Below are 19016 nucleotides of genomic sequence, written 5' to 3'. Positions count from 1 at the left end.
TCAAGATCAGCCTGGCCCCATTTCTACTAAAAATACAAAACTTAGCCAGGCATGGTGCATGCCTTTAATCCCAGCTATTCTGGAGGCTGAAGCAAGAGAATTGCTTTAACTGGGGAGGTGGAGGTTGCATTGAGCTGAGATTGTGCCACTGCACTTTGGGTGACAGAGCAAGACTCTGTCTTAAAAATAAATAAGACAGCTAACAGAGATAGAGCTACAAACTTTCTAAAAATTTACCATCAAACCACAAAACAGTTTCTTTCACACTAAGATATTATAAGATAAAGATGTTGAAATTAAGACAATTTCCATGAATATCACCTAAACAGAATCAATTGTTGGCCACCAGCCAGGAAGAAAAATATACAAATCATAAACAAAATAGTGGTAATGTTTAAACACGCAAACAATTAGATAATTATATTGACAAAGGAAGTAGACCTGATTCATAGTTGACTTTTGCCTCACACTGTATTAAGATGTACTGAGTTGACAATTGTCATACAAAATTATAGCATATAAATTAAAACTAAAAACAGTAAACTGATATAATCTGGCCTGCCCTAAAAAAATGAAACAGATACAAAATTGCAAACAAAGTTAAAATTAACATTAACCCCCAAAATTCTGATTTGAATACTGCAATTCAAAACCATAATAAATAGGTAGAAACTAGAAACACAACTGATGTGAGGCAGCCTACTCTGAAAAATACAGAAATATAAAATACAAAATTAATGAAGAGCAACTTTAACCCATAAAATCCTCAATAAACAAAGAAAAAATTCTAGATAACTACAATTTTCAACTCTAACTGTGCATCCATTAAAAGCATTAATTTTGAATTGTTTCATACAGTTAAGGCAACAACATTTCAAAGAAAACCCATCATAATTATTTATAAGGAGCTTTGATGAGAAAGTTTTAAAAAAAGCATTTAAGTAATACTAAAGAAACTTTTAAATTATGCTACTGATACATTGATTTGTTGCTGCTTTGTTTTCCCTTTTTTTTTTTTGAGATAGAGTTTTACTCTAGTTTCCCAGGCTGGAGGGCAATGATCTCATCTCGCCACAACCTCCACCTCCCAGGTTCAAGCTACTCTCCTGCCTCAGCCTCCTGAGCAGCTGGAATTACAGACATGTGCCACCACACTCAGCTAATTTTGTATTTCTAGTACAGATGGGGTTTCTCCATGTTGGTCAGGCTGCTTGTCTCAAACTTCTGACCTCAGGTGATCCGCCTGGCTTGGCCTCCCAAAGTGCTGGGATTACAGGTATAAGCCACCATGCCCGGCCCTTTGCTGCTTTTCTTACAAAATAATAAGGCTGTAATCTAGCCTTTAGAAGAAAAGTCTTACATTTCTAGATATAATAATTATATATATTTTAAATACAGTATAAAGAATTGATATATAAAATAAAATTGGGAATAAGTTTTGCTCTTATTCAGGTAAAAGTTGAGGAAACTGGAAGAAAATGCTAGTAATAACATTGTGCCTAATGTCAATGAAACTTACAAGACAAATATTTTAATAAGTTACATAATTATATACAATATATATATTTGAGAATGTTTCATTGTTTTATTTATGTATTCATTTTTTGAGGCAGAGACTCACTGCTGCCCAGGCTGGTGTGCAATGGAAGGATCTTGGCTCATTGCAAACTCCACCTCCCAGTTTCAAGTGATTCTCTTTCCTCAGCCTCCCAAGTAACTATGATTAAAGGTGCATGCCACCACACCTGGCTAATTTTTGTACTTTTAGTAGAGTTGGGGTTTCACTATGTTGGCCAGGCTGGTCTCAAATTTTGGCCTCATGATTTGCCCACCTCTGCCTCTCAAAATGCTGGGATTAAATGCATGAGCCACCATGCCAGGCCTTGAGCATGCTATTGTAGAACGGAAACTAAGATTACAGACAAATTACAGACATATGACAATTCAGAAAGTGACAACACAGTGACTATAATCTTAATGTTAAAGAAGACAGAATCACAAAATAATAAGTGAGAAATAAGATAATAATTGGAAATTCAATGTATGTAGAGCAATGTTCTAATTTCCCCAATGGGAAAAGTTTTTGTAAGGAATCCATAAAATGAATACATACAATAAACCATATTACATTACAGTAGATACTAATGGCATGTAGAGTTTAAATTTTTAAGATTAGGTCCTGATAAGAAAAAATAATTCTCCATAAAATAATTTTCTTATATTTAACAAGATACTTTTGCACATAAAGATTTTCCATCAACTTTTTTGTAGAATTATGTTTTAAACCTTCATAGGATGTGAAATTATAAAGCAGAAACGTGTCATCTCTCTCTAGTGTTCCTGAAATTTCATTTTTTATTGTATAATCCCATTTATATGAAATATCCAGAATATGCAAATCCATAGAGACAGAAAGCAGACTAGTAACTGCAAAGGGATGAGTAGGAAAGAATTGAGAGTGACTGCTAAAGCATATAGGATTTTCCTTTATCATCACTGCCTCCCCCACTGTGGTGACAGTCATAACCTTGCTAGTAAGCTAAAAATCAATGGATTGTATATTTCATTTGTTTTTAGAGTCTAAAGTCTCACTATGTTGCCTAGGCTGTTCTTGAACTCCTGCCTCAAGCAATTCTCCACCTCAGCCTCCCCAGCTGCTGGGATTACGGGCATAAGCCACCATATCCAGTTCTGAATCACTTCAAAATTGTAAATTTTATTGTATGATATGTATATCTCAGCTAAAAATAAAAGAGAACAGGGAGTTCTGTAGTGATATGATATAATCTACAAATATATTAATTAAAAAATGAGAGGTACAGAATAGTGTGTGCCATGTACTACTATATTCTTAAAAAAATTATACACATATATATATATACACTGTCCTGGCATAAAACCTCTCAAAAGACATATGGGAAACCAGTAACATTATTTCCTAAAGCGAAGGATCCTGGAGTGCCTGTGGATATTGTGGTCTGGAAGGGAGACCTAACTTTTCAACTTGCTCTTTTGTACCTTTTAAATTTTGTATAGAGTACTACACTTCCATTATTTTTTAATTTATGGAAAGAAAAAAGGAATACTCTGATGCTTTCTCTTTAGTCTTTGGTTTTATTTTAAGAGATCATCTGCATTTTTTCTGTAATAAACTTAACATATCCACCCATTTTGTCAGATTTATTTATTCCTTAGTGATATGTTTTAAAAGTACAGTTTTTGTCTCAATCCTTAATAATACTATATTCATTGTATTTCAGCTGTTTGGGTTTCTCATGGAGAAAAACAAACACAGGCATAAACCTCTATACTATCCACCTGCTAGTCCTGCACATGAGTTGAATAAAGTGTTACTGATACTTGAACAATTTCTATGATGTCGGCAGAGTAATATCAACAAGAATCATTATAAAGTAGCTGGCCTTATAAGTCAAGAATTATGATATTTGACCACTGTTAATCCATTTCTAGATCTGATCTAGATTATTTTCTTAATTATTTATTTATTTATTTATTTTTATTTCTTCTGAGATGGAGTCTCACTCAGTTGCCCAGGCTGGATTGCAATGGCGCGATCTCAGCTCACTGCAAGCTACGCATCCCTGGTTCATGCCATTCTCCTGCTTCAGCCTCCTGAGAAGCTAGGACTACAGGCACCCACCACCGTGCCCCGGTTAATTTTTTTTTTTTTTTTTTTTTGTATTTCTACTAGAGATGGAGTTACACCGTGTCAGCCAGGATAGTCTTGATCTCTTGACCTGGTGATCCACCCACCTTGGGCTCCCAAAGTGCCAGGATTACAGGCTTTAGCTACTGCACCCAGCCAATCTGATCTACATTATTTTCTGGCTCTTCTGGTATATTGCTGGGCAACTGATGCACGATTTCTTCCTTGTGGGATGTTGTGGCTTCTTCATAAAGGACTTGAATAATCTCACACTGAATATTGTCTGTTAGAGTCTTCTCATTATAACCCCTTGTTTCAAGTCTTTCATACAATACATTGGTATCTGTCCTCAGCACAAAAACTACATGAAACCAGCATTTAGGGAAGAAATCAAAACAGTGGTAATCAACAATAACTCCACCTTCTCTCATTTGGTTATCTAACTCATCAACTACTCTGTTTTCATCTAAAATGTGACAATCATACTCTTCATCATAGCCATCATACAATTGCTCCTATCAAGATAAATCACCCACATCAATGTATTTCAGTCCTGATATTGATGCAAGTTCTTTGCCTAGTATGGTTCTTCCAACCCATGGGGTACTGGTGAGCAGGATGCTGAGAAGCAATGACGGCTTGCCGCGATGGCTCTGAGTGCCTTGCTCACATGTCCTTTGCACTATTGTTCTTGGAATTTCCAAACGAAATCCCAATGCCTCTCAATACCTCCACAACACCCTTCACAGATCTTTGACTTGAGAAACCACATATTTATTTAAAAATTACATAACATAGAGGTCTCCAGAAATGTGTGCAGATTTCCCCAGATTCCCAAAACTAATGAAAACTAGTCAGATCATGTAGGTTCTTACAGATTCTGGGAGGACTTTGGTTTTCAGTGTGAATGCACTGGAAGATTCTGGGAGGGAGAAAGGAAGCCATAGAAGATTGAAAAGCATAGTAAGCATGGGACAGGAACATGTTTCTCTGTGACAGCAAGAAAAATAAAATTAGGCTTTTCTAAAACAATTTCCATTAGAACAGAGATGACCAAACCATATTTAAACTCTGGCTTTCTCTGTGACCTTTGGACCTCTCCCATGGTTTACATGCTCATTTTTTTTCACCTCGCTTTGTATATGGCTGTTGCCTCCTCTCTTTTCACAATGCAGGAATTTTTTCTTTGCTACAGACTATCCACCAGAGTTTTTTTTTCTTCCCCACAATAGTAATTGGGCTCACCAGAAAATGCCAAACTCCCAGCATCTTCATCAGGAAAGAATTAAAGCTGTAGTGTATGTGTTGAAATGTTTTTCCTTTCAAGAGATTGCCTAATGAATAGACATGGAGTGTTGAAGGACATGATGGAGTCATACAGATAACAGTTGTGTCTGATGAGAAGAAAGAAAACTGCAGCACTAGAGAGGCTGCAATACCACAGACAGTCAACTGGGGAAGAAAATAGGTAATCAATCTAAAAACAATGAAACAAATTATCTTTAACTGAGAACTACACCCAGATTTATAGAAGATATACCGAGAATGCATCTGTGAAGTGCCCAGAATCTATAGCCTGGCTGATTGCTGTCAATATCACCCTTTACAAATCAGGTTTTTTTGTTGTTTTTTTTTTTTTTTTGAGAAAGAGTTTTGCTATGTAGCCCAGGCTGGAGCACAGTGGAGCAATCTCAGCTCACTACAACCTCCGTCTCCTGGGTTCAAGCGATTCTCTTGTCTCAGTCTCCTTAATGGCTGGGATGAGAGGTGCACACCACAATGCCCAGCTAATTTTTTTGTATTTTCGGTAGAGACGGGTTTTGCTATGTTAGCCAGGCTGGTCTCAAAATTCTGGCCTCAAGTATCTGCACGTCTTGGACCCCAAAGTCCTGGGATAACAGGATGAGCTACTGTGCCCAGCCATGGCAGGCTTTAAATGCTAGATTTGATGTACATTGTATAATTTTCCAGATCTTATAAAAAATTACAATTCATATGAAGAAGGTGGGAAATACACTTCACTGGAAGAAACAGAATAAATATCCAAAAGTTGACTCTTAAGAAATGAAGATTTTTGCATATCTGATAAAGAATTAAAAACAATTAAAAGTTCTTAGTGAACAAAAATAAAACAAAAATAAACAATTGAATAATATTTAAAAATAATAAATGACCAAAATGTGATATCAACAAAGAGATGAAACCTTTTTCTAAAAACCCAACAGAAATTGTGGCATTGAAGGATCCAATAACTGGCATTTACAAATTCACTACAGAGACACAATAGCAAAAAATGGAGCAAAAAAAGAATCAGAAAATTAAACATATATTATTCACAAATATTTAGGCCTGGAAACTAGTTTTCGGAAAAAAATGAGTGTGAAATATGAGACTTACTGGACATCATCAAGTAAACCAATATATTCAGAGAAAGAGTCTTATAAAAAGAATATAGGAAGAAAATGACATAAATGTTATTTGGGAGAAAAAGAGGGGATGCTGAGAACCTTACACGTTTCTGTGATGAAACAAAAAATACTAGTAACCAAGAATAATTGATCTGGAAAACACTGTACTTCAAAAATTAGAAAAAATAAAACGTTTTTAAGTTTAAAATAAAAAATCTAAGGTTGCTTACTACTAGAATAACCCTAGAAAAAAATGCTTAGGATAGCCAATTATGTTGAAACATTAAATGATGCTGGACAGCATCATAAAGCCATAAGAAAATGTAAAGCTCTCTGTTAAATATAAATATATACACTGATATAAAATTTGCTGTTGTAATAATAATGGTGTATAAAATTCTTAAATCTCTGCGAAAATACACACAATATATAGCGATATAATTTGTAACATTAGTAAGAGAGTGGTGGAAGTAAAAATCAATATATTTTGTATGCTGTTAGCTTGAAGTTGAAGGCAAAAGCTGTTTGCCCTGGGGACCTTAGCACTGGGCAAGGGATGAGATAAAGCTGCCATTTTGTCTCCCTTAGTTTTTCCATCACCCTCTATTCTGCATAGGGATTTTTCTTGGTCTGGAAGAATAGTCAGTGTGGCCAGGCTCTGTTCTGCACAGACAGACAGGTGTAGATAGGCATGGCATGTATAGAGAGGGCCTGGGATTCTAAAAAGAATTAAATATTCAAAAAGTGGAAAACTGAGAATTTTGGGAAAGATGCTCAGGGCTTTGGGCTGGGGAAATCGCAAGTCCTTGCTTCCAGACATGCGGTTTCTTATCAGAGTTGTTGGGGCCATCTTCCTGCAGGTGTGCCTTGGGGAGACGTTGCAGGAGATTTAGCCAGTGCTTATGGTCCATGAAGAAATGTGTCACTGCACCTGCTTCTCACTGCACCTGAACAGCAACATGCCAAAACACTTCCCAGGGCTGCAAAACAGTGAGGAGCTGCAGGAGGTCTTGGGGCTGTGTGTGAGGGAAGGCTGGATTGGAAGTTGGGTAGACTGCCCAGAGGAGGGACCCCAAAAGAAGGGCCAGGCAGCACTTCCCCAATCCTTGGATGTCTTGTGTCACAGATAAGCATGTGAATGTAGGGTTGGAGCACAGACCTCCTTCTCAGCCTGTCACACCAACACCTTATAACTTGATAGCCCACAAGTTAAAGAGCAGAGTTGTGATTCTAAAAAAATCCGGCAGTACCAAGCCAGGCTTGATATCAGCCCAATCAAATTCTGTAAAGATAAATGTTGTCCTGTGGGGAAAAAAAAAAAAAAACTTAAAAAGATTCACAGTATTTGAGTGAAGAAATCTGCCCAGTACACCACCAATTGCTGTGGTGAGATTCACCTGGTTGTAAAGCAAAATCTCTCATGTACTCATATTCCCTGGGGAAAAGCCACTCATGTTCCCAGGGTTTACCTGCTTACTAAGAGGAATTGTGGAAAAGATTTGTAGCTCAATGGTGCCCATAGTTGATCACAGAACCTTTCTTCTTTCCCAAAACAGCCACCATTAAAATTCAGTGAAACACACACTGGAAGATAGTCCTGAAGTTGGAGGCCCTGGGGAGTCCTCAGCACACCCCTGCATTAGGGCTGCCCAAAAAGGCAGCTCTAAATACTCCACCTACCCAAGACACTAGTGGACAAAAAGCAGTTAGCCTTGTCTGCTCCTCAAGACCCACATGTGATTCAGAGGGATTTGGCAGAAGATTCTTCATAAGAAAGGATCTCTGCCCACCAGCAGACAGGAGAGTGTGTTTGTGTGAGAGTGTGTGTGTGTGTGTGTGTTGAAATTAGAACCCCAACTAATATGTTCGTTATGGAATTTGAAAATGGAAGCCTAAAGTTGAAAATTAAAATCACCCAAGAAAGCATCTTGCAAACTATCTGTGCTAGATGCGATGTTTTAGGGTACAGGGCCCTGGTAACATCCTACATCCCTCTCCCTGAAAGAGCTCCACACACTATTCAAGGCCTGCTTTCACATAAGCCACTCCCAAGAGCATCTTAAGAGCCTGGACCCATCTGCCAACTTCAGCAGGGCTGACTAAACTGCTTGTTTTTCCCGAGTATCTTCTCCAATGACCTGAGAGGTGGGGGAGACATTGGGGCCAGGATTGAAAAGACGGAAGGGGAGCATGGAGGCCAGAGGCTGAGGACCAGGTTTTCCCACCTGGAGGGGTCTGGCCTAGAGGCACTCAAACCAGGGTCAAATTTAGGTGGAGACAGCTGGCCTTGGGTGGCCCTGTGCTACCACCAGCCTTGAGTCCCTCAAAGAGTAGGAAGTGAAAGGATGGCTTGGAGATGAGCCTCACTGACTGTGTGCCTCCTGAGTACATCTTGCCAGTGACCCAGGAGGGACCATGGTGTCTCCAGAGCCAAGACTGGAAGGTGGAACTCCCAAAGGGAGCAAAGAAGAGGGTCCTAGGTGAGATGAAGGGCTTATTTCTACTTGACCATTCTTGAAGCATTTCCAGTGCCTAAAAGTGATTAGCATGAGCATCTGGAACCCACTTCCTGGAAACTGCAAGATGCAAGGGGATTTCATGTACCTCTTTGTAATTACAGACTAGTACAAGAAGGGCCCCATCACTGCATCCACATGGGGCTTTTACTGGGTCCAGTAAGTCTCTGCCAGCTCCCCACAAACTCCTGGGATGTCATTTTTTCTGGGTCTGTGGACAGACAACCAGGGCACTTGCTCAGTGCCCACTTCCTCCTTGTAGGCCTACAGCCAATTGCTCAACCCCAAGCCCACTAGCCCTTGCTTCCTAAGCCATTACCCACTGGAGCTGCTCAAGTACCACTGCCTGAACTCCATAAAACACTTTGTCATGCCAAGAAAGAAAAGGTAAGGCTGCCGGGCATGGTGTCTCATGCCTGTAATCCCAAAACTTTGGAAGGCCAAGGTTGGCAGATCACAAGTTCAGGAGTTTAATATCAGCCTGGCCAATACAATGAAACTCCATCTCTACTAAGAATGCAAAAATTAGCTGGGCTTGGTGATGCATGCCTGTAGTCCCAGCTGCTCGGAGGCTGAGGCAGAAGAATTTCTTGAACCCGGGGGATGAAGGTTGCAGTGAGTTGAAATCATGTTGATTCACTCCAGTCTGGGTGACACAGTGAGGATTCTTCTCAAAGAATAGAATAGAATAGAATAGAATAGAATAGAATAGAATAGAATAGAATAGAATAGAATAGAATAGAGTAGAACAGAACAGAACAGAACAGAACAGAACAGAACAGAATAGAATAGAATAGAATAGAATAGAATAGAATAGAATAGAATAGAATAGAATAGACAAAATAAAAGAGTAAAATATAAAATAAAATATAAAATAAAATAAAATAAAATGTAATGTCACTGTTTCATCTCCTCCTGACATGTGTCAAATTACAGGGGCTTATGGGATGAACCAGCCAGCCAAAACTCCAGAGTTTCTGCCCAAACAATCTACCCCCACTGCTTGAGTTCCCTCTAGGGAGCTGTCAGTATGACAGGGGGCATCCCTGAGAGTGGTGGCCATTTGCTTCTATCTGACCTCGGTACAGATTATCGGGGCAAGAAGATCCTACAGCAGATGGAAGTCTCAGAGAAGTAGCTTATGGCAGTGTTCTGGGCTCAGTGGGCTGTGTATCTCCCTCTCCCCTGATTGTCACGAGTTCCAGAACCACACACTCACCCAGATCACTGCTCCATTGCATGTGTGCAGCTGGATGGCTCCCCAGGCAGAGGCTGCCATGGACCGCATGCACACAGAGAATGCCTACACCTTGAGGCTGTACTATGAGGAGAACATTCCTGAACAGGGTCATGCAGACTGATCCTGCCCTCAGTGTCTAGTACCCCCTTCCTCCTGTGTACTAGACAGAATTCTGTGCACTTTCCTGGAGGCTCCATGCTGGGTCTGTTCATTTGGAAGTTTGAGGTTGTCCATAGGCAGGTAACAAAAGAGACTTCTCCTCCATTTGGAAAAAAAAAAGAAAGAAAGAGAAGAGAGACTTCTCAGAGCACATTGTGGGGCACAGGCTGAGCCTTTGCCGCCCTCCTTTGTCCCTTTATGGTCCCAGGACTGAAACAAGGAGCTGCAGACAATGAGGGAACTGCTCTGCAAGAACTAGCCTGAGTGGCTGCTTCAAAAAAGAACCACAGTCAAAGTGCCTACAGACCCTAGTGACTGACTGGCAGCCTCAGTCCCACCTACCATCTGCAGGCAGGTTTTCTTGCTGACAGAATGAAACCAAGGAAAGTAGGAATGAATCAGCCCTCTCAGTCACCCCGAAGGCTGTCTGGGGTTCCCTGCAAGGCCTTCTAGCTTTCTGCTTCTTGGAAGACCACCCAAGCATCTCTTTCTGGCCTTGGAGACTTTGATTCTCTGGAAGGAGAAGGCCCTACATTTCACTAGGCTAAGAGGCCAGGTCCATCCAGCTCTCCCCCTTCAGTAACAACCAATGGGCTCTCACCTGGGCACACACTGCCCAACCTTGGCCCTTCTAAGGCAGGAGCTCATTTGTCTTACAGGTTCAGCTTACTAGGGCTTAAAAGTTATCAGTGCTGTTATTAAGATAGAGAAATTAGGGGGAAAGAGTTGCCTTGAAAAAATTCCCCTAATCTTACCTTGGAGATCATCAGCACAGGTGACAGCATAGGCAGGGCTGCTGAGGATGCTGGGGGAGAGTGCCCAGCCTGTCCAGTAATCTGGTCCTTGCCAGAGGTGACTCATGACCCAGGCCCTGAAAGAAGCAGACAGACATCCCAGCAAGGAGCTAGGGTGTATAGATCAGGGCAGCCCAGGCACACTGATGGTGGCTTGGCACTACCTCCCATCAAGAGGTGTCACCACAGCTGACCTTTAGAGCCAGGGGGTGATTTTCAATGTGTGCAAGGCAGTCAGCTCCATCAGCTGTACAGCCTTCAGCACTCACTTCACCTTGGACATCTCACCAGAAAGCAGTGGGTACCGGCCAATGGAGAAGCTTTGCAAAGTGGGACAGAGCAACATGGGATGGGGGATCTGGGGCCTGCCTGCTCATCTGAGCATTGCTTCCTGAGGGTGTGCTTTGCAACCAAACAGTGACTGTTTTCATGTTGTCTATTTATTTATGGGTTTAAAATATCCTAATATTTCATTTATACTAGTTTCAGGCTTGTATTTGTGTATTTGTAAACATTTTATTAGAAGAAAGATGGCTTCAGACAACAAAATTTTAGAAGATCTTAAGGTGGCATAGACTTTCATGACACAACAGCTACTGTTGACCTCTTTTTGCTACCTTTGTGCAAAGTATACACAGAAAGTGCAGCCAGAGGTGATGAGGCCAAGTGTCTGGAGCAGAACTGCCAGGGCTTGCTTGCTTGTCTGCCATCAGGTGGATTCTGGCTGTGAGGCGGTGCCCACCCTGGATCTACACCCCGCACCCCCTCTCCTGAGTAACCAACAAAAGGCAGTGATAATTAACAGGTGAGTGATGGGCATCAGGCAACCCAATATCATCTGGGAAGATTTGAATGTCATCTAGGCTGGGGCTGTGTGGGGCAGGAGCTGTGGCTCTCTTCACTTGTTATGGCACCACCCACAGATGCATCTGCCCTGTGCTGTTTCTCCAGGAATCAGCTGCCCATGGTCCTGAGCCTGTCATGCCATGCCTGCTACCTCACACTGCTTGTGTTTGAAAAAAATCCTGAGATAGTACTGCTGGATGTGAGCACTGGCAAGAGGACAGCACCTATGTCCTGGGGGATTAGGAGCTGACCAGATAGCTCCTGAATGCCTCTAGAACAAGTGGGGGCTGGTTCTGCAATTAACGACATCTCCCAAAAGATGTGTTGGCAATGGCGCAAGGAATATTTGATGCAGAGGTCTAAATGAAGACACATGAATGGAGTGTGTGGATATCAGTTAGCAGCTGGCAAACAGGTGCCTCCAAGGCCTCATCCTCCAACAACTGTGGAACATGCCCAAGCCATGAGTGTATACACCTAGAGTGAATACATCTGGCTGCTGCTTTTGCTGCCATTATCCCCAAGCTCAATCTCGCTTAAAATCTGGATTTTAAATAGAAAAGATAAGAGGCTTTTCTGTGTCCTGGAATAGGAAGCCAGAGATCTGTGTAGGGGTGGCACTGGGTGCACATTAGTTTTGTGACAGGATGAGGGTTGCAGTGGTTTTTTTAATCATGATAGGCCTGGTCTGGTTGTAACTCTGAGTGATAGGGAGGGAGTCAGCAGTGGTGGACATGGAGACATCTACTTGCCCAACCCTGGCCTGCCTGCCCTCAGACATATCAAGAGGCACCACCACAGGCCCTGACTTGTCTCCTTACTATTTGTATATCAGATGGGAATACCCAGAAGCTACTGTCTGAATGTATTATTCTCCCATTTTGACCTGAGCCACCTAACACACAGTGAGGGTGGGTGGGTGAAGGGCCCAGGGGAAAGCAGGGCTGGATCATGTATCCTGGTGGAAATTTAGAGATACAGGAGTGGTTGTCACCTCTCTGTGGAGCCCAGCTCCCTACCTGATCCTTGCCACACAGCCCCATCTACAGAGACCAGCTCTGGCAAGTTTGGGGATCCCTAAGGCCCGAGGCTGCTCCCTGTCACCCCTGTCTGTGCTCCTTATCTTTCCTGCTGTCAGAGCCCAACATGAAGGGAGAGGTTGATGCCCTGTGAGCCTGAAGGAGTTGTTTCTGTCTGGGGTTTTGCATAGAGTTACTTATGAATATGCTCTGTCCAGATACCTTATTTCAAAGGAAGTGAGCATGAACTAGCAAGTGCAGCAACCCCACACTTGATAAATAAATTTTTCTTGTCTTTAAACCATCACATTTTCATTTCACATTGGAATAAGGTAAGTGAAACCTGCTGCAGCAGCCTCACTCATGTTTTCTGCAACCCAGACTCATTTGGTTGTGAGGGCTGTTGTCAGAAATGTTATGAAAAGAAGAATATGTATAAATTTAATCAAATGTAAAATTATGCTTATAATGTCATTTATGTGGGAGATAAGAGGGTGGAGTAACAGGCACTTAGTTGGAGTTTACCCAACTGTCACTTACCAGGCTCATGAGTGTGGCTCTGGGGAACCTCACCTGACATTGGTGACAGAAGAGAAAAGGCCAGCAGGAAGGCTAGGTGAGGGAGAGGTGCCAGGCTGTGGGGCTAGGCCCTGGGCATGCTGAGCCTGTTAGGTCACTGGACATCTAACTGCCCAAGCACAGGCCCTTGACACATGAGTTGAGGTAAGAGGATTGGGCAGCACTCTTCAGGAGTCACACTGTGCTGGGAGAATGGAGGAGAATCTACAACTGGCCATCCTAGAGTAGGTTTTAGAGTGATCTGTACACTCTTGGAGAGCTAATGAGATGGGAGGAAGGCAGTCCCTCAGGTGCATCTGATGACTGGAGCCTATGGTGCTCGGGGGGGAGGGGGTGTGTGTGGGGGTGGCATGACCCTATGAGAGGAAGAGTTTACAGCTTTTACAGCTGGTGGCTGTTCCTCAGCAGTCCCTCCTCAGAGCAAGCATGTCATCAGCCACGTGTATAAGTGAATGTCTTTTGAAGTGTTTAGAGAGTGCTCTATGTCTTAGAAATTCCTTTCGCCTGGCCTTGTCCTGTGAACACAGTTCACACGGCTAACACCTGTTCTTGAGATGTCTTCCCCATGCAAATCTGAGAATGGATTGGGTTTAGTTACCATTCTGCCTTCTCCTCACCTGAGAGGCCTATTTTCTTTGGTTGATTCCTTAAGTGTATTACTGTCGGTCACCTTTTGACAACTCCTATGACAAGTGGCTGTTGTTTCATTAAAAAAAAAAAAGAAGGCTATGAATGTGAAACCCTCCTCTTCTACTCTCTTTCTCTTAGGTGAAAGATTTTCTTTTTTAAAAAAGGGTACATAGTGGTATCCCAGCAGGCGTAGTGTGAGAACTGACTTGTGCTAGGCTATGGTGTCAGTGTGGATGGGCACTTCTTCAAGATGGAAAACCAAGTCTCACTGAGTTGCAAGAGCCATACTAGCCTTTCTCCACATCCCCCACTGTGGGCTTTCATTTATCTCCCATGCTTGAATTTTTTAACATACATATTTTTATATATATACACACACACATACATACAAATACAGGTCTCACTCGGTCACCCAGGCTGCAGTGCAGTGGCTGAATCATGGGACACTGTAGCCTCAAACTCTTCAGCTCAAGTGATGCTTCCACCTCAGCCTCTCAAGTAGCTAGGACTGCAGGCAAGCAACGCTACACCCAGACAATTTGTAAATCTTTTTCTAGAGACTGAGCATACTTATGTTGCCCAGAATGGTCTTGAACTTCCGGGATCAAGCAATCATCCCACATTCAACTCCCAAAGTTTTTAGATTGCTGCTGTAAGCTACCAAACTCAGCCAAAAATATATTTTTTAAAAACCGTTACATCCAAATTATGAGTTATGATCGCACCACTGCTCTCCAGCCTGGGCACCAGAGCAAGACCTTATATCCAAAAACAAAGCAAAATGAAACAAAAAAATACTTACAACAAAATTAAACTTTGAAGATTGTGTCATCTGTGTGCAGCCCTGCTCTCCAAGCTATCAGAGTTAAATATAATGATTATTGAGAAAACAGTTAGATAGTATTAAGAAATTTATGTATATTCTCCAGCTGAGACTGAGGTATTCTAAATGTGGCCCAAATATTTTCTCACCACTGCCTTCAGAATCTAAACTAGCAAGTCAAATCAGAGAACCTGCAGAGGACAGTTGGTCATTTTCAAGTAGAAAGAGAATTATCCCCTCGACGAGTTGGTGGGTGCAGCGCACCAGCATAGCACATGTATACATATGTAACTTACTTGCACATTGCGCACATGTACCATAGAGTCTAAAGTATAATAATAATAAAGGAAAAAAAAGAGAATTACCCCCATTAATAAGAGTAATACAGTGATTCTCAAAAACAGAAGTCAAACTGTGATGCAGCACAGTCAGGTCACAACTACCGTGGCATAACCTCCTAACACAGAATGGTTGAGGAGGCTTTCTTAGATTTGCAAATTTGGGCAATATAATTCTCGCTTATTTATTCCCAGCCCTTGCTTCCCACCTGATTCCCAATGGCCACCTCACGATGTGGTCAGCAATGGTGTGCAGTGTGGTAAGAGAGGGGCTCAGGGATGGGACAAGGGTCTTTACTACCTTATCAAAATGCTTAAAAAGTTGTGAAAAAAGTCTCCAAATGTTCTACTTCCTACCTTTAAATAGCTGCTAAGATGTGTTATGCAACAGATCAAGGAAGGCGAAGAACAATTGCATTTCAAGTCTCAGCTCACTTCTTAATTAGCTGTGATACTCTGGACATGTGACTCCAACTATTTGAGCCTGTTTGCCTGTTCACCCAAGACAATCCTAAGCAAAAATAACAAAGCTTGAGTCATCATGCTACCCAACTTCAAACTATATTACAAAGCTATAACAGCCAAAACAACATGGTACTAGTACAAAACAGATATATAGACCAATGGAACAGAACAGACACCTCAGAAATAACACCATACATCTACAACCATCTGATCTTTAATAAACCTGACCAAAACAAACAAAGTGGGAAAAAAATTCCTATTTAACAAACGGCGCTGAAAAAACCAGCTAGGAATATGCAGAAAACCAAAACTGGACCCCTTTCTTACATCTTATACAAAGATTAACTCAAGATGGATTAAAGTTTTTTTGTTTCGTGGGTTTTTTTTTGAGATGGAGTCTCACTTTATTGTCCAGGCTGGAGTAGAGTGGATTGATCTCTGCTCAATGCAACCTCCATTTTCAAATAGAAAGGGAAATACCTTTCTAGCAATTCTCCTGCCTCAGCCTCCTTAGTAGCTGAGATTACAGGCACCCACACCTACATCTAGATAAATTTTTGTATTTTTAGTAGAAACAGAGTTGCACCATGTTGACAAGGCTGGTCTCGAACTCCTGACCTTGTGATTCGCTTGCCTCAGCCTCCTAAAGTGCTCAGATTACAAGGGTGAACCACTGCACCTGGCTGGATTAAAGTCTTAAATGTAAAAACCCAACCCATAAAAACCCTAGAAGAAAACCTAGGCAATACCATTCAGGACATAGGCATGGACAAAGACTTCATGACTAAAATACTGAAAGCAATTGTAACAAAGAAAAATTGACAAATTAGATCCAATTAAACTAAAGAGCTTCTGCACTGCCAAAGAAGCTGTCATCAGTGTGAACAGGCAGCCTACAGAATGGGAGAACATTTTTGCAGTCTATCTATCTGACACAGGTTGAATATCCAGAATCTAGAAGGAACATAAACAAATTCACAAGAAAATAACAAACAAACAATACCAGGAGAAAGTGGGCAAGGGATATTAACAGACTCTTCTCAAAAGAAGACATTTGGCTGGGTGAGGTGTCTCGGGCCTGTAATCCCAGCACTCTGGGAGGCTGAGGCAGGAGGATCATGAGACCAGCCTGGCAAACTTGGGGAAACCTCGTCTGTACTAGAAATACAAAAAATTAGCTGGGTGTTTGGGTGGGCCCCTGTAATCCCAGCTTCTCAGGAGGCTGAGGCAGGAGAACCGCTTGAAGCTGGTAAGCGGACATTGCAGTGAGCTGAGATCCCACCACTGCACTGCAGCCTGGGTAACAGAGCAACACTTCGTCTAAATAAATAAATAAATAAATAAATAATAAAAAAGATATTTACATGACCAAAAAAACATAAACCTTATTTTCACTGGTCATTAGAGAAATTCAAATCAAAACCACAATGAGATACCATCTCACGCCAGTTAGAATGGCAATTATTTAAAAGTCAGGAACCAGCAGATGCTGGTGAGGCTGTGGAGAAATAGATATGCTTTTACACTGTTGGTGGGAGTGTAAATTAGTTCAACCATTGTGGAAGACATTGTGACAATTTCTCAAAGATCTAGAAAAAGAAATATCATTTGACCCAGCAATCCCATTACTGGGTATATACTCAAAGCATTATAAATCGTTCTACTATAAAGACACATACACACATATGTTTATTGCAGGATTGTTTACAATAGCAAAGACTTGGAACCAACCCAAATGCCCATCAATGATAGACTGGAGAAAGAAAATTAGGCACGTATACACTATAGAATATTCTGTAGCCATAAAAAGATGAGTTCATGTCCTTTGCTGGGTCATAGATGAAACTGGAAATCATCGTCCTTAGCAAACTAACACAGGAACAGGAAATCCAACACCACATGTTCTCATTCATAAGTAGAAGTTGAACAGTGAAAACACATGGACACAAGGAGGGAAACATCACACACTGGGACCTGTCTGAGAATGGTCAAGGAAAGGGACAGCATTAGGAGAAACAGCTAAAACATGTGGGGCTTAAAACATAGATGGCGGATTGATAGGTGCAGTAGAGGGGCACGGTGGCTCATGCCTGCAATCCCAGCACTTTCTGAGGCGGAGGTGGGTGGGCCATCTGAGGTCAAGAGTTTGAGATAGGTGCAGCAAACTACTATGGCACATGTAAACTTATGGAACAAACCTGCACGTTTTGCACATGTATCCCAGATTTTAATTAAAAAAAAAAAAAAAGCACTGAGGCTGATGGGGAATGGGGGTAGGGGAAAGCGTGGGGGTAGGGGCGGGAGTGGGTGTGCCCTGGAACTTTATCCAGTCAGTGTAGGTGACGTGAGAACCGCCCAATCAGGCACGCAGTTGGAGAGGAAGGGAGGGCGTGGCTTCCGGCGTTTGGCAGGAACTTTTTCTCTCTCTTGTAAGGGAACTTGGGAATCTTCTCGACGTTGGGAGCTCCAGGAGACTTCCTCACAGTCTCTGTTAATAGCTCACAGTCTCTGTGATGCATAGCTAATACACGAGGACATCCTGCAAGCTGTGAAATGGTGAGTACGGGGGTTCGGCATCCCTAGAGAAGAGATCAGGCTGTGAAACCGGCAGTACCTGCTCCTCCACAGTCATCTCCGAGTCTCCCGTGCAGCTTGGCGGTCAGTCCCCTGTGGCCGCAAGATGGTGGCTGGGCAAGCAGCGGGGGTCCCCACATCCCACCTCGTGCAGTCCTGTCCTCTCCCTGTGCGGAGTTCTGCTGTGCGTCCACAGCCCCGAATACTCTCCAGATTGTTCAGGGATCCCAGTGGGTCATAAAGGCAGAAAAACCGACTCCGAGTGAGCGTGGGAGGAGCTGCGGCCCCAGGGATCTCCATTCTGTCTTATTAAAAATTAAAGGGAGTCCAGCCAGGAGCCGTGGTTCACGCCTGTAATCCCAGCACTTTGGGGGAATGAGGCAGGCGGATCACGAGGTCAGGAGATCTAGCCCATGCTGGGTAACACAGTGAAACCCCATCTCTATACATGTATGGATATATTTCCTGACCCTTAATTATATTCCATTAATGTATATATATTGATCTCTTTTCTACAACTTGGCAGAATTTGATTATTAGTGTTAACAGTTTTATTATTACTTAGGATTTTAATTATATATGTAAAATTATAACATCTATGTGTAGAAATAAGCTTATTTATTTTCCAATTGAAATGTTTCTTTTCTTGTATTGCTCAATTATTCTCACCTGATTTGTATTGCAGTTTTGATCAGAAGTTTTGATCAGAAGGGCTGGTTTAGAGAACCCTCTGTTCTTCCACTCACCTCATTTCAGTGCTGGCCCTTGTTGGCAACAGCAAGCTTCTGCCCTGCACCAGAGGAAACAGAGTGTGACCGGATTAAAACTTTTTTGTCAGTCTCCTTTGTGGAGCTCTGCAAAGACAGTAACTGGCAGCCAGATTTGGAAGACTTAGAGCTATTTCTGGCCATCAGTGATACTCCTTATACCCCATGCAACCTTCTGCTCCCCAGATGAG

General features: G+C 42.0%; 1 protein-coding gene across 1 annotated transcript; it reads right to left on the bottom strand.

The window, feature by feature from the left end:
- Window positions 1-3810: 3810 nt before the first annotated feature.
- On the bottom strand, window positions 3811-18116 carry LOC129053227 (adenylate kinase isoenzyme 6-like). Its single transcript, XM_054545358.1, is given in 2 exon segments — window positions 3811-4357; window positions 18013-18116. Coding segments are annotated over 2 exon segments (651 nt in total).
- Window positions 18117-19016: the final 900 nt, after the last annotated feature.

This window comes from Pongo abelii, chromosome Y, assembly GCF_028885655.2.
Source record: "Pongo abelii isolate AG06213 chromosome Y, NHGRI_mPonAbe1-v2.0_pri, whole genome shotgun sequence".
NCBI lineage: Eukaryota > Metazoa > Chordata > Mammalia > Primates > Hominidae > Pongo > Pongo abelii.
Note: the sequence above shows the minus strand (reverse complement) of the source record. Positions and strands in the feature narration are given on the sequence as shown.